The sequence below is a fragment of the Homarus americanus genome, unplaced genomic scaffold (assembly GCF_018991925.1).
Source record: "Homarus americanus isolate GMGI-L3 unplaced genomic scaffold, GMGI_Hamer_2.0 scaffold1024, whole genome shotgun sequence".
Taxonomy (NCBI): domain Eukaryota; kingdom Metazoa; phylum Arthropoda; class Malacostraca; order Decapoda; family Nephropidae; genus Homarus; species Homarus americanus.
This window is the reverse complement of record NW_024715228.1, coordinates 3,124,984-3,152,423: the sequence shown is the minus strand read 5'-3', so window position 1 is coordinate 3,152,423 and position 27,440 is coordinate 3,124,984. Positions and strand designations below refer to the sequence as shown.

Genomic DNA, 27,440 nt, shown 5'->3' with positions numbered 1-27,440 from the left:
ATGGAGGAGTGTACAACGTCAGGCATGTCATTTATGAAACAAACAAACAACAGCGGGCCCAATACACTGCCCTGTGGTACCCCACTTGTTACAGGTACAGATGACGATTTCGTGCCATTAATCACTACACACTGCTTGCGGTCATGTAGAAAGTCTTCTATCCACGCTAGGACATTTCCCCGAATTCCGTACCCTTCCAGTTTGATTTTCAGCCTTTCGTGGGGTACACTGTCGAAAGCCTTGGCAAAATTTGGGTAAATATTGTCGATATTACCACCCCGTTCCAGAATATGGGTCCAAACATCCAATACCTTGAGCAATTGTGTTAAGCAAGAGCGCCCCGGCATAAAACCGTGTTGGCAATCTTTTACAAGGTGTAACAATATTGATAATTCCTCAAATATGATTAAAACATTTAATATTATTAATCATAAGATACTTTTAATAAGGGTGAGCAAATTGATTACAGTTCCGTAAGTGCAAACATTAAGACTTGTAGCGTACTGTTGTGGCAGGTTGTCAGATTCTCTTTATATGTGCTCACAACGTACGTACATGTAATATATCTAACACTCAGGAGTTACTAGGTGAGGAGAAGCTTGCTCAGAGTTCCTGTTGGGCGAGGAGCTTTCTGAGGGAGTGGGTTGGTGAGGAGCTGTTGAGAGGTCTTGCTGGTCCAGTCGCTGAATGTAGAATGTTTTCCCCGATCGATCGATGGATGAAGTAAAGTATGAAGAAATCTTAATGCAGGTGCGTAGATTGGTGGTACGGGAACTGGACTTGAAGAATAATGTTGGAATTTGGAGGGACTTGGGGTTGGTGGATAGTGCAGAAGAAAAGCGAGGAAATTGGAAAATAGTAGTAGAATGCTAGGTCTTGGGGCTCAACCCAAGTGCTTCTGTTATCTCATGTTTGTGTTTCAGCTAATTTTCGCCTTAGGTGTTATATTTATGTCAGGTGTTTGTATGTTTAGCAACTATTGCAATTTTATGCCTTACATTTTCGGGTCTTATGTCCTAGCCAATGGTGAGGAGTCTAGGGCAGGTACTTGTGTTTCTGCCAAGAACATCCTATCTTTTTATGATCTAATGTTGTAAGTGGTTGGGCTGCCAAGGTTGTCACTGGGGTAACTTTGCATCTTTTAGTAGAGTGGAGTTGGTGTGGGTTCTAGGGCTCTTCTTTTACTTTTAGGGAACCACGAGTGTTCTCTTCTTCCGTCTTCTGTCTCTTCCATCCATTCTTTGATTGGTCCTGGCTCTATTTCTTCTAACTTTGTCCATATTCTTTTTGAGTGTTCGTGTAGGTAAACGTTTAGGGGTTCTATTTGCGCTCGTTGGTGTAGTTGACGGTTGGTGACTATGTCAGGATATCTGATGTTATATACATCCCTTAGGGCTAAGTTTTGAATTGTCTGCAGTTTCTTTATGTTTGTTTGTTTTATTGCATGTAGGGGAATTGGCGGATATACTAGTCGGGATTGGACAAAGGCTCTATATAACTTTAACTTGTTTTTTGCTGACAGGCTTCTGAAGCGTTTTAATTTAATTACCATGTTTCTGGTTTTTGCAAGTTTTTCGGTGATGAATGTTTTGTAGCCTTTTGTTGTTATCTTCAGCCCTAGGACAGTGCCTTCCATGGCATATGGAATTACTTTGTTGTCTACTATAATGGGGTCTTTTTTCCTTTTAACGATTGGGATTATTTTGAACTTGTTGGTGTTCGTTTGTATCTTCCACTTTTTTCGTACCGGTTGATGTTCTCTATTGCGTTGACAGTATGTTGTGCCATTATTGCTGTTGATTTGCCAGGGTATGTGATGATTTGTGTGATATCGTCTGCAAAACTTATGTATTCACTGTAGGGAGCTGGTTCTGGTAGGTCTGCTGTGTAGATATTGTACAGCGTGGGTGAAAGGACACTGCCTTGGGGTACTCCACTTTTCAGTTCTATGGGTGGTCCTATATAGCTGCCAATTTGTATTTGTGCCGTGCGATCGTCTAGGAAGTCACAGGCGATTTTTTCTATTGGTTCTGGGAGATTTAATTGAAGCAGTTTAAATTTTAATCCTAGGTGACATACTTTATCGAATGCTTTCTTAACGTCTCTTAGTACAATGTTGACTTGGTTTCTTTCTGCTTTCTTGTTGGTTAACGTTTCCGTGATTATGGCTAGTGCAGTATGTGTTCCCTTTTTTTCAGTGAATCCATGTTGTCTGGGGTTTAGTAGTCCGTCTTCACTTCTGTGTTTTCTGATTCTCTTGTTTATTGCCTTTTCAAATAGTTTTCCTATAACTTCGAGTAGGGAAATCGGTCTGTAGTTAATTACTTGGGTGTGGTCTTTGGCTGGTTTCGGTATGAATATGAGTTTTGCGTTTTTAAATGCATCAATGAAGTATCCACTTGCTAAAGCTGAGTTAAATATTTCAAGGATGCCTTGTGTGCAGTTGTTGGGTAGGTATAGGATCATATTTCTTGTGATTTTTGTAAATCTTGGTGCTTTTTCTTTAGTGTGCCTGATGTGGTGTAGCAGTTCTCCTTCTGTAATTGGTTCTATCGGGTTGAGCCTGGTTTTGTCCACCACATGGTATGGGGTTATCCTATGTATCATTTCAGCCATTTCTCTGCGGATATGATTTTCGTGTTCCTCATCAAATTCCTCATTTTCTTCTTCTGATATTTGAAATACTTTTTTCCATTCTTTCCTGTATGCGGATTCTATCTCTTTTTCTTCAAAGAGTTTTTTCCCGTTTTGGTCCTTTATATATTTTTGTTGAGGCTTGTCGTTTCCTAGCATTTTGTTTACGTTCTGCCACAAGTTCTTGTCATTTCTTGTGGTATCCAGGTTGTTTATTAGTTCGTTCCATATCTGTTGGTGTGCTATCAGGCTTTCATCTCTTAACTTTTGTTGTATTTGCCTTAAGTTTCTAATAAGCTCTGTTGTTGGTGGATAATTTTGTATGTACATCATTATGTTATTGTATTGTACTTGGAGCATTCGCAATTCATGGGATGTCCTGATGTGTGGTAGCGTTCGATATGTTGTGATTGGTATGTTGTTCTCTGTTGCCTTTTTGATGTTACGTATAAGGGTAGCTGTTTCGTTGTCAATATCTTCTAGTGTTTTGCCTTGGAGATCTGGGATCTTAACTTGTTCTAGTTGCTTCCTGTAGCCTTCCCAGTCTGCTTTTTGCATTTGGAAACGTGGGGTTGTTGGTACTTGGATTGGGCTTGTAGATAGTTTTATTATCATTGGGATGTGGTCACTGGTAGTTAGTGGTCCTTGTTTTATATGGTAATTCAGGAATGCCTTGTTATTGGTGAAGACTTTGTCTGGGGTTGTTGTTTTGTTGATGCCAATAAATGTGGTGAAGTGTGGTCCTAGGTGGATCAACTTCCCTGTGTTCATTATGGTATGCAGTGCAGTGCCCACCCTGTTTCTGTTTCCGTGGCCGAATATTGGATGTCTTGGGTTCAGATCTCCTATTATATATGTTGGGCAGTTGTAGTTCAATAGTTTTATCAAGTCTGGGGCCGGCAGGTAGTTCCGTCTTGGCGGTAAATATGCTGTGGCTATTGCTATTTCTCCTAATGTGGTAGTTATTTTGATTCCCAGGAATTCATCCTGGAATTCGTCGATGATTTGATGTTAGAGTCTGTGTTTTACAGCAATGGCCACGCCATCATTTAATTCTTCTGTTTTATTTCTTTGGTAGGTTGTATATCCAAATATTTTTATTTTCTTGGAATTTGAATTGCCGTGACTATTTATTAAAATTATGTCCGGATCAATGCTGAGGTATGTGTTTGCAAGGTTGTTTTTGTTTGTTTCCCAGTTGCGGACGTTGTGTTGTATGATGGTAAGTGTTCTGGGTTTTTCTTTATTCATTGTGTTTTGATTTTTTGTTTCTTGTTTGTTGCTCGGATGGCGATCTCTTGTCCGGAACCAGTCCGTTACGGATTCTTTGGAATTTCCATTGTTCTTCTTTTTTGAAGTTGTGTCTCCTTATTTTAATCCTTTGGTTTATCAGGTAAACTTCTACTAGTGCTTCAGAGTATTTGTCGTTAGAGTAGGTCCATTTTAGTTCTTGTTTCGTTATGGCTTGTATAATGTCTGGCATCGTTTTGCATTCATTAGGGATAAATATTTTGTCACACCAGTGAAGCTGTAGTTCACAGTCATCTGCACATTCTAAAGTCAGTAGCGTTTCCTCGCCCTGGGTATCCATGGTTGCTGTTGAGACTTTTTTCCTGACGGCACCTGTCTCTCTTTGGATGTTATTTTGAAGGTCCTGCCTCTCTACTGTACTTTGGGTGGATGTTTCAATCCTTTGTGACTTTGCCTTGTCAGCTTCGTTTGTTTCGTGTACTGTTGCGGCTGGTGTTTGCTCCGTTGCTCCTTTTTCTTCTGCGTTGACTGTCTCCTGTGGTGCATCTGGGTTGGTTAAACTGGACGCTTGTAGCACAGATCCGGAAGCTGGGTTGGCTGGGAAACTCATTGTTGGGAGGTTGTTTCTTCCAAGCATTTTGTTCATTTCTATTTCGAACGTGCCTGGGTTCCCTATATTCATTATGTGAAAGTATAATAGGCAGATGAGCACTTTGTAGTGTCGTATTTCGCTCCGTACAATTTTGGTGGTATTCTGTGGTTGTGTTGTTTCTTCAACTACTTTCTTTGCAATAGCAGCATATGTTATATTCTCCTTCTGTTCTTGTTGTTGTTTTTCCTTTGCTACTTTTTCATTTAGGCCTATTATTTTCTTCTTGTATGGACAGGCCATTGCTAGGGTTCTGTGGGTCTTATATCCAGGTTCCTTCTGATTTTTACAGTTTATACAAGCTTTGGATTGATTCTTGCAGTCCCGGAAGGTATGGCCTTCTTCTGCACATTCAGAGCATATTTTAAGTTCCTTTTGAGGACAGTCTTTTCTTGCATGTGATTCATGTGCATAGCAGATAAAGCAGGTGAGAATATTAACATATTTCTCCCTTTCTAGTTGTTTAGGGAGTACTGACATGTTGAACCCCAAGATTCCAGATTCCAGGGCCTTGTCTGCCATTGAAGTGTCAGTGAATCTCAGCTTTAGGCAATGAGTGTATTGCTTTATTTTTACCACTTCTTCGATTTTTAACCAGTTGTTTTTTATTTCTAGTTCTTCTTTTATTTCTTGTGCCGAGTGCTTTCCAAATTCGTAGTCAAGTCCACGTACAAATACTGATCTTTTTGCTTTAACCTCTGGTGGCATAATGACCTGGAGTCCTATGTCTCCAAAGGCTTGCATTCCCTCAGGGCTCAGAATGGTATCCGCATCCCTGTAGTCCCTGCATATTGCAGTGTATCCATCGTTCGAGGAGAAAATCCTTGTGAAGGGTACATTGAGTGTACCATACGCTGTTTCAGTTATCTGAGAACGTGAAGGGGCTGTTCTCTTGTCTATAATCTTGAGTCTAACCTTGGTAGCCATTGGTTTATTTGTTTGTGTTTTCCTAGCATATAATTGTGGGTGATAAAGAAGGTTATTGAAGACCATTCTTAGTGTGCCTATAGGCGACCCCCGGACAGTGGTGTAACTGCACTATCACTGTTTTTCCACTGCCGGATTGGCCTGTGTTCCCCCGACCTCCAACGGACACACACAATCCCACCTACTGTGAGGTGTGCTCCACTGGAGGGGCTCTAGCACGAATACTTAAATATAAGCAGGTGCCTCGGCCAGGGTAAGTAAGGAAGGATTTCAGCAAGAGAGAAAGACCTCAAACCACGTCAGTACTGCCAATCAATAGCTGCCCTCCAGCAGGAGTGTGGGTCACTCACTCTACCCGTGGGGAGGGCTAACTAGAGTTGATAGTCCTGAACGCTCGTGAGGCAGTCCGGTGACAGTCGTGGTCGTTTCCAAAGGCGGAGACCCCCAAGGGGCGTTGCCCCCAAAAAGATTTCTGGGAAGGCCAGTGGTAGACAGAGAGGTCGAGTTGTAGTCAGGTCGTCAACAGTAGAAAGAAGGCTGGCTGCTTAGCAGTGAAGGATCAGAAGAGAGGTCCGTTCACGGCGAAGGCCAGCCGGCCAGCCGGTCCCGTATTTATATGATTCTGCAGCATCAGGAATCGAGGCGCGCGTAGCGCGAGAGCCAAACAGGGGGGAGAACGCGTAAGGTGTGAAACTCTCTGATCCTGAGCTTGAGGTGGAAGGTCAAGACTAGGTCGGCGATCGTACCCCTACGTCTGCTTCATAGACCTTGTTTCTTGGTGTAGGGGCGCTTGTGGTAGAAACGGTACCGCTCTTGCCTCGCAAGCAAGATGTCATGGGTTCGATTCCCGGACAGGCGGAAGTTGTTTGGACACTCTTCCTAGCCCCCTTGGTCCCTGTTCACCTAGCAGTAAAGTAGGTACCTGTTGTAAATCGAAAGGTTGCTAATTCGTATTCAGGGAAAGTTGTTGGAGCTTCTAAACTTGGAACTGACACAATCCGAGGAGTGGTGACCCGAGGATCACACACCCAACACAGACAAAACCCAATACGTGCGCTATGCGCTAATCAAATAAACGCAGTCGTGTAAAGCCACGGCACTATCTCTCCCACTACAGTTCCCTTCCTAACCTCCTGCTCCTTCCTCTGTCATCTTCCCCGCTCTGACTTTCGCTACCAACAACTTTGGAGCTTCTAAGCTTGAACTGGCTGTACGCTGATTGGCTGGTAGGCGCGCGGCCGGAGCTCAGTTGGTAGTTGTAGGGGAGAGGAGCCACTACAACTTAAACAAACCTGAAATTCGTCGAATTGCGTGTGTAAATTTGCGCACAGCCGCGAGAGAAGTGTACAGCTCAATTCAATTTCAATAGTTTATTCCTTGATAGAGGAAGTGGGATCCTAGTGCTGTCACTAGATACCCCTGTTGTGTACAGCTCTTCTGTTGGATGTTATGTGTGCTTTCATAGTCCAGGAAAAATTACCTTTTCAATGGGCCCGATCTTTGGTATTATTCTTATTTATTATTGACTGATTGACTTTTTTCCTTTTTGTCTTTCTTTCCACAATTTTCTATATATTTTCTTCATTATTTATTTTCGTATTGTGTCCAAATAACATTTCTCCTAATTTTATTGTCTTCTGAAGACTGTGTTGTACAACTGTTCTTTCCAAGACGAGGTACAATGTCGTATTTTTAATGACTGTCTGGTAAGCTAACGCGTTAGCTATTCCGAGCATCGTAAAACGCCTTACAATAAACGCCTTAAATGTGATTGTCAATTAACAATTCAAACCTGTGACATAAAACCGTCTAGAATTAATATTAGATTCAGCAGCCACAATACCAGAAACGTAGATTCTCCAACACATACTCTTGTAACGGTTTCCAAGAAAGCTATTCATAAAAGTAAAGTAAAACAGGTTACCTAAGTTTTACATTGGTACGTCGTTATTTCCTCGTTAATTCTCTCAGAGACCATTAGGGCTATAAACTTAAACCTTTGTGGGTGATATGAAAATGCAAAAATACTTGAAAAGGGACGGCGCCATGAGCTCCAGCGTTGGTAAACATAATGAGAAGGTGGGCGTGAAGTAGCTCAACTGGCGGTAATGGTTGGTGTTATAGCCCAGAGGCTGCGCCAGACTCGGTTGTGACCGTCCAACCCCCTCCGCCACATGGCTGTTGCTTGTGTCTTGTTTATTTTTACGAATTCGCCGCAAAAGAGGTGTTTACGTCCCTCCAGTTTGCCTTCTTACAACAAGCCACGGCAGTTACCTGTCCATAAAGTAAGCGATTTCTTGTTTATTTACCACGATATTCTCATGTATTCTTGGTAGAGGCAGTGGACGGCTGCCGCGTGTCTCGGAGCAGATATCTCCATTAGTATCTTCATGCAGTTAAACTTTACAAAGGATTCAGATTCAGGCAGCAAAATATGAAGTTTTTAACTACCCGAATAAAGGTACTGTACAGTAATAGATAAACTCTACATAATAATAATTGTGTTGGATAATGTATAGGTAAATATTTGTCGTGTATATATCAAGTGCATATGACCTGTATACAGTATATATATATATATATATATATATATATATATATATATATATATATATATATATATATATATATATATATATATATATATATATATATATATATATTGATAAAATCACACAGGGAAAAGGGAAACAATGGAGCACCTTAGCTTTCTTCTTTATTCAAAACATCTTCAACTTGAACTTCGGAAACCGCACGGCATCCCAGTGCTCCCCCCCCCTCCATACTCTCCAGATTTGGTCCCCTGTGACTATGGTTGTTTCCGAAGTTCAAGTTGAACCTCAAGGGGAAGATGATCATGGTCAGAATGGATATCCAGGACACATGACAGAAGGTGTTCTCCAGCCTCACCATCAAGGACCTCCAGATCTGCTTCCAGAAGTGGGAGGAGGGGATTCAACAATGGCATTGAGGCCTCCCCCACCACACAGCACTAAGCCGTCCCCCTCCCCTTCCCACTCCCCACCAAACACCCTCCCCCCCCCAGCACTAAGCCGTCCCCACCACACCCCCCCCTTCCCCAGCACTAGCCGTCCGTCCCCACACCACACCCTCCAGCCGTCCCCACCAAACACCCTCCACCTTCCCCAGCACTAAGCACGTCCCCCACCACACACCCTCCACCTTCCCCACACCCCCCCACCAAACACCTCCACCTTCACCCAGTAGTCCCCCAACACACACCTCCACCTTCCAGCACGTCCCCACCACACCCTCCACCTTCCCAGCACTAAGCCGCACTAAGCCGTCCCCACCAAACACCCTCCACCTTCACCCAGCACTAAGCCGTCCCCCCACCACACACCTCCACCTTCCCCAGCACTAAGTCCCCACCACACACCCCTCCACCTTCCCCCAGCACTAAGCCGTCCCCCACCAAACACCCTCCACCTTCACCCAGCACTAAGCCGTCCCCCCACCAAACACCCTCCACCTTCACCCAGCACTAAGCCGTCCCCACCACACACTCTCCACCTTCACCCAGCACTAAGCCGTCCCCACCACACACACCCCACCTTCACCCAGCACCCCCCACCACACACCTCCACCTTCACCCACATCTCCCCCACCACACACCCTCCACCTTCCCTAGCACTAAGCCGTCCCCACCAAACACCCTCCACCTTCCCCCAGCACTAAGCTGTCCCCCACCACACACCCTCCACCTTCCCCAGCACTGCCGTCCCCACCAACCACCCAGCACTAAGCCGTCCCCCACCAAACACCTCCACCTTCACCCAGCACTAAGCCGTCCCCCACCAAACACCTCCACCTTCACCCAGCACTAAGCCGTCCCCACCAAACACCCTCCACCTTCCCCACAGCACTAAGCCGTCCCCCACCAAACACCCTCCACCTTCCCCAGCACCTGCACGTCCCCACCACACCCTCCACCTTCCCCAGCACTAAGCCGTCCCCACCAAACACCCTCCACCTTCACCCAGCACTAAGCCGTCCCCACAAACACCTCCACCTTCCCCCAGCACTAAGCCGTCCCACCAAACACCCTTCACCCAGCACTAAGCCGTCCCCACCACACACCTCCACCTTCCCCAGCACTGCCGTCCCCACCAAACACCCTCCACCTTCCCCAGCACTAAGTCCCCACCAAACACCACTCCACCCAACACCCTGCTGTCACCAAACACCCTCCACCTCACCCCAGCACTAAGCAGTTCCCCACCACACACCCTCCACCTTCACCCAGCACTAAGCCGTCCCCCACCAAACACCCTCCACCTTCCCCTAGCACTAAGCCGTCCCCCACCAAACACCCTCCACCTTCACCCAGCACTAAGCCGTCCCCCACCACACCCTTCTTACCAAACACAAACACTTCCTGGCTTTCAATGTTTAATGTCATAACAAGGACCACTCCGACACGCCCTGGGTGGCGGGGAGGGAGGGAAGGAGAGAGGGAGGGAGGATTGTGCGGATAGAGAGGAAGTGGCGAGTTTGTGGAACGTTGGAATTGATTTGTCATTATCAAAGGGAATGTATGACTAATTCTAACGTTTATTATTTTTTACACCCCCCCCCCTCCTGCAGAAGTTAGGAGTTCTTACCCTAGATCACTGTGAATTAGAATGAAGCAATCTATCCTAGTGTATACAGTACAGTCACAGAACTGTGTTGGCCAGTGAACTTGATAAACAATTGCTTCTGTGCTTATCAGTGTGGGGACTCTGGTGCCGTGACGACCATCCGTGCCAGACAGTGCCAGTGGGTATTGTATACACTACACAGGGTAATTTACTCGCTGATAGCCCCGAAGCCTTACTAATATAACCCTTATTTATGATCCGATTTCCATATTAGCGAATGTTGTCTGTGGCGAGTCCTCTTGTGGAGGTTGAGGCTGGAGACTTATTTTGATAATGCAACAGTTTATTTAGCCAGAGAAGTACAAAGTGGACAATGACAATACCACTAAACCCTCTTGGTGGCACCTGTTATATTCTTGAATTATTATATAACATTTAGCGTCATGTGGATTACTACACGTAACATGGTGCTAGTAAGTTCCTATTACAATATTACCACGTTTATCATATTTTTTACCTTTATATTATAGATATATTCACTTATTTACAGTATACTGTAGCATAGTTTATACACAATAATCTGATGAGTGGGTGGAAGCAATACAAGATCTTGTCGCAAAGGCAAAATATATAATAATCATTGTCATGGCAATAAACGTGTGTTGGGAAGAAGTGGGTCATTGGTTAAGTTTGGGTTCAGGTAGTGAGAGTTACACCAAATAAGCCCCCCCCAAAAATCGAAAATTTGCCTCCATTTTTTTTAATTGCTATTTTTTTTAGATAAAATTGCCCCATTTTTTTAAAAACCCTTTTTAAATGGTACAAGTATATGACACAAAAACCGGTTTAAAATTAACTAATTCAGCCATCACTATACTGTACAATACCTTGTTCCTCTGGCTACAAGAGAGGGAGGTGGCTAGTTGTGTACTGGACAAGTTACTGCTGTCAGTGTGGTCTGGCAGCAAGTGAGCAGTCATTTGGTTTTCATTTTCTTTTTTTTTTCAATTTCAATAGTTTATTCCTTGATAGAGGAAGCGGGATCCTAATGCTGTCACTAGGTACCCCTGTACAATAACACCAGAAGCATCTGGCAAGTGTGACAAGTATATACAGTATAAATATTATAAAGGGGCTTACTTAAGCCTAAGGAAGGAAGATTATTCCTTTAACACATTATCAATATTATTTACATAATATCTGGCCAGTATGGGGAGGATCATCGTGTCTCCGTCAGGGGGTCGTGGAGTGGTGGTCCAGCAGGCGTCACGGAAGCGTTGTGTGTGGGAACATCTTAGGAGGTAGTGGAAAAGGATGCTGCTGTCGGGTCTTCTGCATAATGCAAGAGCGTTGCTCAGGGGATGCGGGGATACCAATCTCACAAGCAAAGTCATATCCAATGATGATACGGGCAGCAATCACGTTCCTTTTCCGCGACCCTTTCCCATAGACATACGAGAGGTTAGGAAGTTTACGGAGGACATCGTACCAGGTGGGCGGGGAGTCCAGGGGGATGGCTGCTTCCCGAGCTTCTCTCTGTTTGCGGCGAATTTGGGTCCTAAGCTGTAAAAGTGTTCGAGGAACAACGTAGTCAGGAGTGGCATTGTTACAGCCAGTCTTGGCAAGGCCATCTGCTGCTTCATTCCCCAAGATACCGACATGACTGGGTATTCATAGGAATGTCACAGGACGGCCTGCATCCTGAAGTGTGGATGTTAACCCTCGTATTCGGAGGATGAGGTCCTTAATTTCCCCTGATCCAAATGCGATCCTGTCGAGAGCAGACCTGGAATCGCAGCAGACAAGCAAGGGGCAGAAACCGTCTGCTTCTTTCTCAGCGAGGGCAGCAAGGAGGGCTATTAGTTCAGCCTGAGTGGAGGATGCCCCGTCAGAAACTCTGAGAGAAAGTTTGATAGGCTCAAGGGCATCAGGACGGGAGATGTAGACACCAGCCCCAGCCCGACCTGTAGCGGGGTCAACAGAGCCATCAGTGTAGAGGACGACCCTACCTGGGGACCAGTGGGCGATCCTGGGGAGGTGGTATTTGCAGAGCATAACAGGGTTCACGTGGGATTTCGGGAGCGGTCCACCGAGGGCAATCACTTCAGGTTGAAAATCCAACCAGGGAGAAAGAGACGAACCAACAGCAGGGGTGACAACAATATCAGGCAGGAGGTCGTGTTCCTGAAGGGCTCGGATGAGTGACCCTCGCCACTGTCTTCTAGATGGAGGTCGGCCTCGGACAGCAGGAGTCAAGTTGGCTTGGACATAGTTGCCCCGAGGATCCCGTAGAATGGAAACGGTAGTTTTTAGGTAAAACTCCTGGACACGATCCTGTAAAGGAGAAAGACCAAGTTCGGTATACAGAGAAGTAGAGCGTGTCCACTGAGGAGCCCCAAGGATGATACGAGCAGCTTTCCTCTGGATATCTTCGAGACGGTTGACAGCAGTTCGACTAATGTTGACGAGGGCAGGGGCGGCGTAGTCGACACAGAAACGGACAAAGGACTTGTACACGGTGAGAAGTACAGGGATGGTGGCACCAAGGGAACCCCTGCACATGGTAGAGAGGGGAGCGAGACGCCGAAAGCATATGTTTCGAAGATAGCGGACTTCAGGGATCTGGCAACGTGTATTTTGTCTCATTAAACCAGTCCAATGAACGGAAGCGTTTAAAGGCGGGCATAGGGCACGTTGGCAACACTGCAGTCAGGTGGAGTGTAAAGACGTCACTGTTACGTCACACTTCACATTACGCATGCGCAAACTTGAAAAACTTCGACCAGAGGGACCAGATGTTTTTATCCCCCCAAAATGACAAAGTCCAAAAGTTAAAAAAAAAAAAATAGATGCCATTGTGCTGATAACTGGGTCTTACTATAGTTCTCTGCACAGACTGGGATTAGTAGACTCGCTGAATTCGTCAGAAATACGACTTTTAAGGAGCAGTCTCTTACAGCCTTTGTTGACACCTACGGCACGCATGTCATTTGGTTTTTCGTATTTTTTGTTACATTGAGAAGGTTATGTTAGAAGCAGGTTAGGGGCATTATTACCGAGGATGTTTGTTGGAGTAGTGCAGCAGGGGCTCAACACAGTGGCGCTGCATTAAATTAATTAGCTTCGACACTGAGTCACTTTTGAAGTGATTGTACAGTACTATACTACTACAGAAGTGCACCAAGCTAGGACGCCCTGGTGCACAAGAGCTACACCAAAACGTGTTGGACGGACATAAATTTCTCATAAAGACCATTGTTTGTATCCTTCGAGGCCAGTAAAAAATTTTTGAATGTTGGTGTGACGGAATGGTAGTGTTAGTGTGACGGTAGGGTAATGGTAGTGTAAGTGTGGGTAGTGACGGTATGGTAGTGTTAGTGTGACGGTAGGGTAGTGGTAGTGTAAGTGTGGGTAGTGACGGTATGGTAGTGTTAGTGTGACGGTAGGGTAGTGGTAGTGTAAGTGTGGGTAGTGACGGTATGGTAGTGTTAGTGTGACGGTAGGGTAGTGGTAGTGTGACGATAATGTTAGGAGTGACGGTAATGGTAGTAGCGACGGTATGGTAGTGTGACGGTGTGGGTAGTGTGACAACAGCGATGGTGTCAAGGACTTAAGAAAATAAATTAACATCCAGCATTAGTCCATCCACTAGATATAAACGTGGGAGTGTTTGTGTATCGCCAGCAGCAGCGGCAGAAAAGCACCAGTCAGATCACAAACAATGCATACAAACGGTGGAGTAAATAAACGTGGCGCAGATGCTGGGTGGGTGGTCGCTTTGTGTTTGTATATGTAGCGACCTTCCACATGTTAGGTTAAACCGCTCGCTGCCCACATGTCTTACTTCTTCTTGTATGTAGTCAATAAACGAAGCCCACTGCTGTATTGAGCCTTTAACGCAATAACAAATATATTCACACAGGGGAAAATAAGTGATAAGAGAAACTCGTTTGAAAAAAAAAAAACCATTTGATATTTTGAAGTTCTTGTGTTAACCATTGTTTGATGATTCGCTTATATATATTTTATTTCACTCACTATCGTATGGTTGCTTTGTGATCTGCCCTTTTTTTAATGATTTGTTCCATTATTTCTATATTTTCAATGACTATATTTTTTTTAATATTGCACTGTACATAAAGACCAGCAACCAAACATTGAGAATCGTTCAGTGCAACCAGCAGCCGCACCCCGAGGCCAGACTGCAACGTCCGCGTGATAGCTAATAGCATGATTGTTTTTTCAGCCAAAATTGTGTGTTTATTCTCGGTGTTCCGGGGCGACAGGCTGCCCAACTCAAAATAAACCTCGACCTATGAGTTGCATGCACTGAGACCTTATCTTTGACCCTCTTGTCATCCCCTCACTTTTATTTACAAGAAGGAATGATATATTTATGTACTTTGGAATACGCGTGTTTAAATACGTACTTAAAAATTTATCTTTTTTAGGTCGTCGGAAAGTGTTGCTCTTAACTTGGTGGATTAGAAGGACTTATCTGTATAATAATAAACCCTTTCACTATAGCAGCCGAAAATAAACAGAATAGCATTGACTAGATAAACAGTGGTCAGACAATAATAAATGATCAAATATAGCTAAAAGCTTGCTTATTTTCATCAAACTTAACTCGATTTTTCATATTATATCGCACCGTAATATACTGGCATTTGTAAGTTTAATTTGAAACTCATAACGAAACTGTTGTGTTCATTAATGGTCGGAAAGCTGACCAAACCTGAGATGTGAATAATTATATAGTTTAATGAGTTACAACAATCACACACCCAGAGATTTTACGGAAGCAGTTATCGTTCGTAAACTCGTAAAATAATAATAATAATAATAATAATAATAATAATAATAATAATGTGTTGCAGTTTAGCAGGATTATCATTTTGTATGAAACAATATTTTATCAGCAAATAATTTTACACTCGCACGAGGGTTCACCTCTGTGTCAGTGCGGCTGAACAATGCACTACATCCGCGGGTCTTTTTACTTTTTACTTTTATCCTCTTCGCCACCAATCAGCTCATTAGTCGCTTGGGCTGTCAGTTACGTCTCTGTTACACACTGTTGGCAAGTACTGGGCATGAACTGGCTCCTGAATGTATCTGTACTGCTCCAGTGTTGGTCAAGAGCTCACACTGTGCCCACATAACACTCTGGCAGATTGCTCCAAGAGTTCACAATTCTTATAAGCCGAGAAAGTTTGCCCTCACAGATCCGTAATTAATACATTGGGGTGCACAAGCATTACTCTATAGTGAAGATAGAATGTTTTGATTGGAAAATTCTTTCAGCTTCATGTTGTACTTCGCCATTATTATTACTATCCTGATCATTATTGTCTCTCTAGGGTGACTGTTTACCAAGAAACAGCAGTTGTATGAGAGAGAGATATCGTTGACCAAGAGGCAGCAGGTGTATGGGAATGACCAGCGATGTTACCTTCTCTCTCATCTGTTGTTAACACTGTCATCCCTGAGATATCGATTTCCTGTGTGTGTGTGTGTGCGTGTGTGTGGTGTTGTGTTGTGTTTGCAACTAGTCAGTTTTAACCTTTAGATCCGATAGTTTAACCCTTTGAAGACGGTGGTTTAAACTATCACCCATAATGGTTTAAGAATCGGAAAGACTGATTGAAGATTTGTTATAAACTGTCCATTGAATGTCGGAGAAAGATTGGGGCTGACTTTTCCTTTCTCACGTCTCACCGAATCTATTCCTTTATCATCATTTCTTTCTGTTTCTGCGTTTTTTCTCAATTGTTGTTTACACTTCAGATGACTAAACGCGTTCTCCGTCTTCTCTGTCCCACCCCGACCTGCACTATACACGTCATTGCCTGCCTGTCAGTTGTCCATCCCATCTTTACCTTCCACCTCCTGGCAGCTCGTTCTCCTCCGTTAATACACAGATATTCCCTCCGATTTTTGCGTCCGTCATCACATGGTTCATTCTTTTTATCCCAGGTTGATAAAGATAAAGAATTCAATAATATAAGCAACCAATGGTATTAACGGGGTTAAAATTACCAAGTAGGTCGAGTGTCATACAAGGAGTTGGAATCATCTATTATAGTCAGTAATATTGGTGTCGCTCCGCACACACACACACACACCTACAAGAGCTCTTCCTGTAGCTAGAAGGAACACGGGGAAACATTCGACAAAACCATCACCGGATTTAATAACACTGAGTTCTTTAAACGAGGCTTTGTAGAGTCTGAGGTTAACACAACAAGAATTACAGATGCTGCCTGCGTCTCTTATTATATACAGTACCTGCTGATGTTATTCGATAATTAGTATATACTTGATTTTTTTATTACAATTTTATCATGAGTGACCATTATACACCAACCACGAAATATACAGATAATGGTTATTTACATAATTTGAATAGGCATGTGGGGATGATCACGTAGAAATTAGTTAATGATAACAAAACTACAAATGAACCTAACTAAACCTGACCTACTTTAACCTAACTTAGGTATAAATTGACCGTGTTATAATAGTAAACGATATCATAAATGAAACATGATATTTTACCATATATAAACTTAACTGTCCATCATAATCATAAAAATTAAATGTTGTCCCTACTTGGTAAAACCGCCAATTATGTTTTGGGGTTTTTATATCCTTATGTAACGTGACACACACACACACACACACACGCCTGGGAAGATATTGGAAGCATAATGTGTTGTCTAATGGTAGACCCTGCTGCTATATGGCATCACGAAAATTGTGACCAAGTCCAAGGTTGCTGATCTATCTTTCTGCCTCAATTAAACACAATTGCAGGGTCTCAATTGTTTCTCTTACTTGACAACACAACATACTGTACATATATCGTTCCTCACTATTTTTTTTATTTCTTTATAGTTCTTTATTATTATTATTATTATTATTATTATTATTATTATTATTTTTGTTATTATTGTTATTGTTATCAATATTATTTTATTTTACTTTTTATTATAAATTTTATTTACTATGAATAATTATTACATTTTCACCCCCCCAGGCCCTGATGTGGGTCAGTGACTTGTGCCCGGGTGGGCTAATCCCCTTAAAAAAAAATATATATATATATATATATATATATATATAATATATATATATAGATATATATATATATATATATATATATATATACTATATAGATAAAATCACACGGAAAAGGGAAACAATGGAGCACCTTAGCTTTCGTCTTTTATATATAGTATATATATATATATATATATATATATATATATATATATATATATATATATATATATATATATATATATATATATATATATATATATATATATATATATATATATATATATAAGCTTATCAGAGATGATTTTAATCAAATAACAAAGAGTAGAGAATACAAAAGGAGAGAGAGAGAGAGAGAGAGGTGCACCAGTGTTCAGTCAATTTGTTGAACGGGTGACACATGATAAAAATGTTCGGACTACTACTTCTATTTCTTCTTATCACGAAGCAATTATGTATTTGTATTGCGTTTGTGAATATATGAGAGCATATGTGTACTTATGCTTTTACACGTGTGTGTGAGTGCGTATATTAGTATGTATGTATGTATACCTGAATGTGTGTATATGACCAAGTTCTTAACGCGATGTGCCATTGCGTCTGTCTACCCAGCAGTTCCGGGAAAATTATTAGCCAGTACAGTTGGCAAGTTGTTCGTTCTTCTTGGATTATTCCTGACACTGGGTCGAGCAGCTCGTTAACTCTGTGTGCCTCGGTGTGTGTGTGTGTGTGTGTGTGTGTGTGGTGGGCCGCGGTGTGTGTGTGTGTGTGTGTGGTGGGCCGTGTGTGTGTGTGTGTGTGGTGGGCCGCGGTGGGCGTGTGTGTGTGTGAAAACAAACAGAGGGCGCTGTGGTGGTCCCTCGCGGCACCCTTCAATGAGACAAATGTTTGGCCTCCCACTGTAAACAATAACATAAGAGTAAACTCAAACAAACTAACTGGGCCTTTAAATAAGATGTCTCTCTCGCTCACACGTTTAGTTGCCCTGGGTTCGTCTCATAGCCAAGTTGTCTGTTCACTACTGCGTGTTTACTGAGCTCATCACCACGAGCCAAGAGGGACGGAAAAATCTTAGTGTTTGGGCAAGATATTTATCAAGTCACGTTACAAACTCTCGTCGAATAATGAATAATTCATTTTCTTCAAACGTTCCTTATCATAATCTTTCTTTATCTACATTCTACCCCTCCCCGTTTTATTTCCCGCATCTCATATCCTCTTCACTTCCAAATTCTTATTCGCCTACTCTTCCCACATCACTCTTGTTTCCGCCATGCCGTCTGGGAACCCCTACACAGGACACTGAAGGTAAGCCAACATTAACTAGTATTCTAAAGGTCTTTTTACAATATTCACATATTTCATAAGTTTTGTATATGTTCGTCTTTTTTTTTTTTTTTTTTTACGGGACGGATTGAATTGCAGGTTGGCACTAAGGTTGCCGCCATGTTCTCACCACCTCACAAAGTCACAATTCAGTCAAGTATTATTCTAAGACTTCCCTCAAAGATCTCGGTACAGAGTTCGAGCTAAATTTATTTACACAAGGTAGAAAAAGATGTAACTAGTGTATACATTCAAATGAAATATATACACAAAATATAAATCCATCATATTAATATTCATTGTATTTGTTTAATAATATTATTCAATCTTAAGTTAGTATTAATAATGATAAACAGTCAGTCTTGTGTTAGCGTTATAGTTAGGGCCTTGTATTTTGATACGAGCCTCTATAACTGATACAAACGTGACTGGCAAAGATCACGATTTTTTTGTATTAAGGTAATGTACAGGGTAGTGTGTTATGTTGTAGGAGTGTTTTAACTATACTACAGTATATATGCAATATGCCACCACGACTCGCCAAATGAAGCGCTTTACATTTGCTAGTCATGAAAATAAAAAACTTTGATTTTATCTCTCCTACCACCCATACAGGAGGGTATATATTTAAATAATTTCTGACATTAATTTTGTAGTTGAGTGGTTGAAATAATTTAAGTTACGTGCTTGATGACCTTAATTGCTGAAGCAAAGAAATAAATTAGGGTTATTATTGACGATTGACCCGCCGCATGCCACATTCAAAACTTTATTGGATACTAGAAGAATCGCCGCCCTCCGGGCGGCTCATCCGCTAGGCCACAGTAGGACGCCACCCTCCGGGAGGCTAAACATTGTCTCACTGTTCAGTCCCCAAAACTTCTTCCATCAATAGTTCATTAACGGTGTATGTAAGTTCCACCATGTCTTTCACTACAACGGTACAGTAAAGTATATTTTTTTAGCATTAAGCTGTTATTATTTTATTGTCTAATCATCAGTACATATAACACCGCCCATCATCACTACATATAACATCATCCATCATCACTACATATAACATCATCCATCATCACTACATATAACACCATCCATCATCACTACATATAGCACTACCATCACTACCACCACCACCATCACTACCACCACTACTACCACCATCATCATTACCACCACCATCATTACCACTACTATCAACCAGTCTCTACTACCACCACTATCACCACAAACATGCCGCTATCAGCCTATCACCATCACCACCACTACCACCGTCACCACCACCACTACATATAACACCACCCATCATCACTACATATAACACCACCCATCATCATTACATATAACAATATCCATCATCACTACATATAACATCATCCATCATTACTACATATAACACCATCCATCATCACTACATATAGCACTACCATCACTACACCACCACCATCACTACTAAATTACTCACTACCACCATCATCATTACTACTACTATCAACCAGTCTCTTTACTAATAATTACTATCAATTGACAAACATGCCACATTACCATTACCACTGTCACTACCACCGTCACCACCAATTAACTTACATATAACAATATCCATCATCACTACATATAACACCATCCATCATCACTACATATAACACCACCCATCATCACTACATATAACAATATCCATCATCACTACATATAACACCATCCATCATCACTACATATAACACCACCCATCATCACTACATATAACAATATCCATCATCACTACATATAACACCATCCATCATCACTACATATAACACCATCCATCATCACTACATATAACACCATCCATCATCACTACATATAACACCATCCATCATCACTACATATAACACCACCCATCATCACTACATATAACAATATCCATCATCACTCCATATAACAATATCCATCATCACTACATATAACACCATCCATCATCACTACATATAACACCATCCATCATCACTACATATAACAACATCCATCATCACTACATATAACACCACCCATCATCACTACATATAACAATATCCATCATCACTACATATAACAATATCCATCATCACTACATATAACACCATCCATCATCACTACATATAACACCACCCATCATCACTACATATAACACCACCAATCATCACTACATATAACACCATCCATCATCACTACATATAACACCACCCATCATCACTACATATAACACCACCCATCATCACTACATATAACACCATCCATCATCGGTAAAGTAGTTTCTGAGATTCTCGTGCAGACACACAAACAAATAAATAGACAGACAGACAGACTTCTTTGTTATACTGTATATATATATATATATATATATATATATATATATATATATATATATATATATATATATATATATATATATATATATATATATATATATATATACATATCCTTGATAAAATCACACGGGAAAATGGAAACAACGGAGTACCTTAGCTTTCGTCTTTATTCAAGACATCTTCAGAGGCAACTGGATTACATGGACAGAGAGAGGCTTAAATATACAGGGTGACCTTAAAAACATGAGGTCAGGTCATAATGATGTCATCCACTAATCCCCACACCAACACACATGTAGAGGAGCTTAAGAGAAGGGGGGTGACGTGACTAGTCAGGTCAGGTCAAAAATAAGGGACCCACAAAATAACTATCATACATCTAGATCAAAGGTTTTCAAAGCATTTTTAACCTTGGGCCACTGACAAATAAATTTATGTAACATATTATCAGTTTTGAACTGACCATCACTAAGGTTTATTGATTTTAATTCCTTAATCAAACTAGCTTCAACCAGAAGTCTTTCTGTGACACAAGATGATTTAAATACTTCTAAGCTTTTTTCCCAAGCAATGGGGTGATTATTATTCCTAACATGAACGAACAAGGCACTGCTTTCAGATGCTGTTCTGATATTATACTTATGTTGTTTGATTCTGAGCTGCAGTGTTTTTCCTGTCTGTCCTACATAATTACAATTACATTTGCTACATGGAATACAATAAACACTTCCATTTACATTCAAACTTGGGCTATTTCTTATTAACATATTGGTAATGGTTGAGTCATACTTGAAAACAACATTAATATTTAGTAGCTTGAAGGACCGAACTAACGGGACAAATTCATTACGATAGGGCAGAGTCAAAATATTCTTAAGTGTAGGAACTTGTCTGGTTTGAGAGGAATGAAAGGATTTTTTAGCCCTTTTAAAACAACGATCAACAAACACAGAAGGGTACCCGAGTTTCTGTGCAATGGAACGAATGCGTTTCAATTCATCGTCATTAAATTCAGAGTCACAAATACGCAGACATCTTAAGAACAAAGCAGAAAAAACTGACATTTTAGTAGACTCCAGATGATTCGATAAAAAGTGAATGAAACTGTCTACCTGTGTGGGCTTTCTATATACCTTAAATTTATAGTTTTGGCCATTTCTCATGATATATATATATATATATATATATATATATATATATATATATATATATATATATATATATATATATATATATATATATATATATATATATATATATATATATATATATATATATATATATATATATATATATATATATATATATATATATATATATAAAGATATTTTGTTGTGCTATTATATTTCTACATATCATAAATTAAGATGAAATAAGGAAATTAACCTATCATTTTCATCATCCAATTCTCTCTTTCCAACTAATACTCTTTCGGTCAGTATGTTTTTTTCTTCTAAATACTTATGTTTTTCATGATGAATTCCATTTCACGTCGACACATCCGCCTGGGAAATTTATTTACACTTTATATAAATGCATATTGCATATTCATCGGTGGTAAAATACATAATTTTTTGGAGCGTTTTATTCCCTTTATTACACGTGCAACGCACATTAAAAACTAAAAACCCTAATCGTAGTCATTATAACTGATAGTCCATTGTAATATATTACTGAGCAACACAGCAAATATTTCATCCCCTGATAACAATACAGTACTTGTATTGGGAAGTAAAAGTAAAATATCGCAGTTGAGATTGAACTTCTTTAACTTAATCATAAAAATTATTGTACTAATATTTTCATGATTTTCAAACATTTTAAACATTATAACGTATATTATTATTTGTATTATTATTATTATTATTATTATTATTATTATTATTATTATTATTATTTGTTGCGAAAGTCTGTCTTGTTCAGTAGGCCGAGGAATGATAGTGACTTTTAACGACGCTATCACCCAAGTCATGTTATATAATTATGAACATCTACTTAAGATCCAGGTAACGCTCCCCCCAGGCCCCAGCTCAATATACTGTATATCGCTGCATTACGAGAAGGTCTCACCTCTATATATTCATGTCAGTGAAACAATGACCATGCCAGTGAAACAATGACCATGCCAGTGAAACAATGACCATGTCAGTGAAACAATGACCATGTCAGTGAAACAATGACCATGCTAGTGAAACAATGACCATGTCAGTGAAACAATGACCATGCCAGTGAAACAATGACCATGTCAGTGAAACAATGACCATGTCAGTGAAACAATGACCATGTCAGTGAAACAATGACCATGTCAGTGAAACAATGACCATGTCAGTGAAACAATGACCATGCCAGTGAAACAATGACCATGCCAGTGAAACAATGACCATGTCAGTGAAACAATGACCATGTCAGTGAAACAATGACCATGCCAGTGAAACAATGACCATGCCAGTAAAACAATGACCATGTCAGTGAAACAATGACCATGTCAGTGAAACAATGACCATGCCAGTGAAACAATGACCATGTCAGTGAAACAATGACCATGCTAGTGAAACAGACCATGAAACAATGACCATGTCAGTGAAACAATGACCATGTCAATGTGAAACAATGACCATGCCAGTGAAACAATGACCATGTCAGTGAAACAATGACCATGCCAGTGAAACAATGACCATGCTAGTGAAACAATGACCATGCCAGTGAAACAATGACCATGCTAGTGAAACAATGACCATGCCAGTGAAACAATGAGTGAAACCATGTCAGTGAAACAATGACCATGTCAGTGAAACAATGACCATGCCAGTGAAACAATGACCATGCCAGTGAAACAATGACCATGCCAGTGAAACAATAACCATGCCAGTGAAACAATGACCATGCCAGTGAAACAACGACCATGTCAGTGAAACAACGACCATGTCAGTGAAACAATGACCATGTCAGTGAAACAATGACCATGTCAGTGAAACAATGACCATGTCAGTGAAACAATGACCATGTCAGTGAAACAATGACCATGTCAGTGAAACAATGACTCTACGCCAGCATTCTTCTGCTCTTAATCCTCACGCTCTTTTCATTAATAAGGTTTAAAAGAACTTGCCTAGTCTGTTTTGTATTAGTGATCCAAAAATCTTATATCATTTGACAAAATTGGCAGTATTCGGGCGTTCTTTGTATTTAGTCACATCACTCTGAGGCTGACCTTCTCTATTATTTATTTTGCTATTCTAGTTTTGTGTGCGGTGGATCATGGGGAATGATAGGGGAAAACAAAGCAGGACAATTGTAGATGGCAAGAGGTCGGAAAGGGCAGCAACAGCTAGTTAGATGTATTCTACTTACACAGTCCTTCATATCATCGTTTCTCGTGATAAACCTTTTATGAAGACTTTAAGTAACTCAAGTGATACTGATACCACACATCCCCGAAGCACTTCCATGGTATTTCAAAGCAATCACTCACAACGCTGTTGACACACACACACACACACATACACACTCACTTTTGAGTTGTGTTCAGTATTTTGTTAGGGTAAACTGAGGATGCTGAAATCTCTAAAGTTAAAAAATAAATTGATTATTTTTTATGTGGCCAGAAGTTTTCGTCAGCACCGGGAAAAAAAGTTATTTTACTGGATGGATCTTTGTTGTGTTACACTGGCATCCTTTTCCTCAGTATGATTCTACTCCATTAACAACCATGGAGGAAAAAAAATCAAACAAAGTTCAATTCATTCTATATTTTGTTAGTAAGACCAGGAACTTGCATCGTTGGTGCTTGTGCTGGATGTGGGTCTTCAGAGTGTGTATATCTAAAGTGTGCCACTGTTCAAAGCCCATTCTAAGTGCCACTTGTTAGTTGTACCAATTGTGACTTTTCAACGTGCCCTCGCGAACAAAGTTGGTGTCCCTGTGCTAAATCTATACCCGTGGTAAAAATCTGTATCTCTGTACAAAGTGCATCACTATGAAAACTGTGTCGCTGTACAATACGGATTACTGTTTACCGTTGGTCAGGAATGCGCCCCTGTACAGCGTGACTGTAGAAAATGTTCTACAAGGCGTGTCTCTTGTTCAGCATGACATGTGTCCCTATACCGAGCATTTACCTGTACTGAACACAGTACAAAGTACCACAACATGCCACTGATCGTTCAGTGTCACTGTATAGAGTATGTGTTAATGTACCAAGTGTGCATCGCTCTACAATGTGTGTGTGTGTGTGTGTGTGTGTGTGTGTGTGTGTGTGTGTGTGTGTGTGTGTGCGTGCTTGTACAAAGAGTTTGTATGTATAAAGTGAGTTCCTGTTAAAACAAATTCCATGTGTAAAGTGTTTAGGCTTGTACGGTGTTCGGGAGACGAAAATTTCTTCGTATGATGATTGATGTATCATTATGTAAGCTATGTCCCTATGCAAATTACGCCATATTTTAAAGTATGCATTCATGTATAGTTTTTATCTTAATAAACTGTGTATGTATATCCACAGTACACCAGAAGCCGCCGTTCTCATACATTGCGCTCATCGCCATGGCTATCAGGAGCGCTCCGGAGCAGAAGGTGACGCTGGCAGGCATCTATAGGTTCATCATGGATCGCTTCCCTTACTACAGGTGTGTGTGTGTGCATACAATGTTCTCTCATTCCAGTGGCGTACCCAGGAATTTTCCAAAGGGTGAGCTAAATATACCAAGATATTGTTGAAATACGAGATAATTAATATTTTTCTCTACTTTCATGATGAGTTTACTGTTCAATAAGTGATGCTAATATTTTTATTTTGATATTGTTATTTTTCTTTTCTTATTTAAAAAAAATTCTTTATTTGAATAATTTATTAGCTCAAGGGGTGGGGATCGTTCCCAGTCGTCCCTCCCTTTGGTGCGCCATACCTCACGTCAGGTTAAAAACGAGAGAAACCATGTGTTGTGAGCCAGCTGTAGTACCTGTAGTGGTGATGAGGAGTTTTAATATTTTTATGGTGTTTCAGACACAACAGGCAGGGCTGGCAGAACAGTATTCGTCACAACCTCAGTCTCAATGATTGTTTCATCAAGGTTAGTCATCCTCCCTCGCTCCTCTTTCATAAGTATTCAACAAATACAAATGTTAATTTCATGAATTTTTAATGTAAGTCAATTCATCGGATTGTAAGGTAGTTCACAAGTAGACAACAAAGCCAAGAACTATGTAAACATATCTGATACATTAGTTACTGTTTATATGTCACAAACTTTTCATAAAGAATAATACAGCATACGTCTTCCCTATATAACTGTCATACATATTTTCATATTTGTATGATTATTTGCACACTATTTTTAATAAATAAACATTCTGTATTTATGGAGGCAAATATAAAAATATAGCTTTCTCCATTTAAATGTTGCCTAACTTGCAAATCTCATTTCCAGGTTCCAAGAGACAAAGGCCGACCAGGTAAAGGCAGCTACTGGGCCCTTGATCCTGGCTGCTCTGATATGTTTGAAAATGGGAATTACAGACGCAGAAAGAGACGCCCAAGGCAACCGTCTAGTACGACAGGGTCTCTTAAAACTACGCAAGACGCTACAGAGAACACGGTGAAAATAATTCTTCAGCAGGAGGAACACAAGATCAAGTGCAACATGGATTCCACTGACAATCTTCCATCAAGATCAGGTGATACTCTACACTCAGCAACCGTTCATGTCTCAAGTCCTACATCAGTCTGTTCTGATAACCAACTTCAGGAAAGTGACCATCAGAGCAGTGTCAGGACCATTACAGGAATTTCTAAAAATTTCATTATTCCCCAAAAGCCGAACTTCCTTCAGAATGCCCACAAATTTGCTAAAGAAATACTGGGAGACAAAACAAAGATGGAGGCAACGCCAGGACATGCCTTTAAGCACTTAGGTATAATATCACATACAAACAAAGAATATGAAATATATAAATACCCTTTTGAAAACCCTGGTAGAACTGCTGACCCGAGAGACCAGTTCCCCAGCTCTTGGTCCCTCCTGCAGCACCTACCACACCTCCTGCCGCAGCAACAAGTGCGCCCAGACCTCCTCATGCCTAAGATAATTGATGTAAAAGCAAATACTCCTCATACCAAGGATGACTGTGGCCTGCAGGACTACTCAAAACATTACCCAGAGTTGATTAAGCTCACCATGGATTTCTCCGACACACAGATGGTTAACGATAAACACAATCTGACTACAACACACCTTAGCCACAATGTACGTGAACCCAACGTACAGGTGAATGACGTCACTGTACATGATCTCCACAACTCAAGCTCACGAGGATGCAGTTTCCTCATTGAAAATCTTATCAGTTAATTTTAAGTCTATGAGAAATAACAGTTATTGTCAACGCTGGAAATTTAAAGGGTAACTATAATTCTTAATGATTTTTTCATGAGCTTAGATCAAATTGATCTTAACTTCATTTGAAACATATTTAAAGCATTGTGTTCTAATATTAGAGAACATTAATTAGATCTAAAATAAATAAATAATGTAATCGAGAGAAATTATAAGCATACAGTAGTTCTAAAATATTTGGTTATAGTGTTTCGTGATTTTCATTTACTGTGTACTCTCAACTCCATTGTCAGTATTTTATCACCAACTATTATATTTAATAAACTAAATAACTTTC

General features: G+C 40.7%; 1 protein-coding gene across 1 annotated transcript; it reads left to right on the top strand.

Annotated features, from left to right (window-relative positions):
- Nucleotides 1–44: 44 nt before the first annotated feature.
- On the top strand, nt 45–27,440 carry LOC121855932. The gene is made up of 4 exons (XM_042351146.1): nt 45–94; nt 25,276–25,399; nt 25,777–25,843; nt 26,201–27,440. Exons 2-4 carry the CDS (start codon nt 25,317–25,319, stop codon nt 27,116–27,118), a joined length of 1,068 nt encoding a protein of 355 aa, XP_042207080.1. The 5' UTR covers nt 45–94; nt 25,276–25,316; the 3' UTR covers nt 27,119–27,440.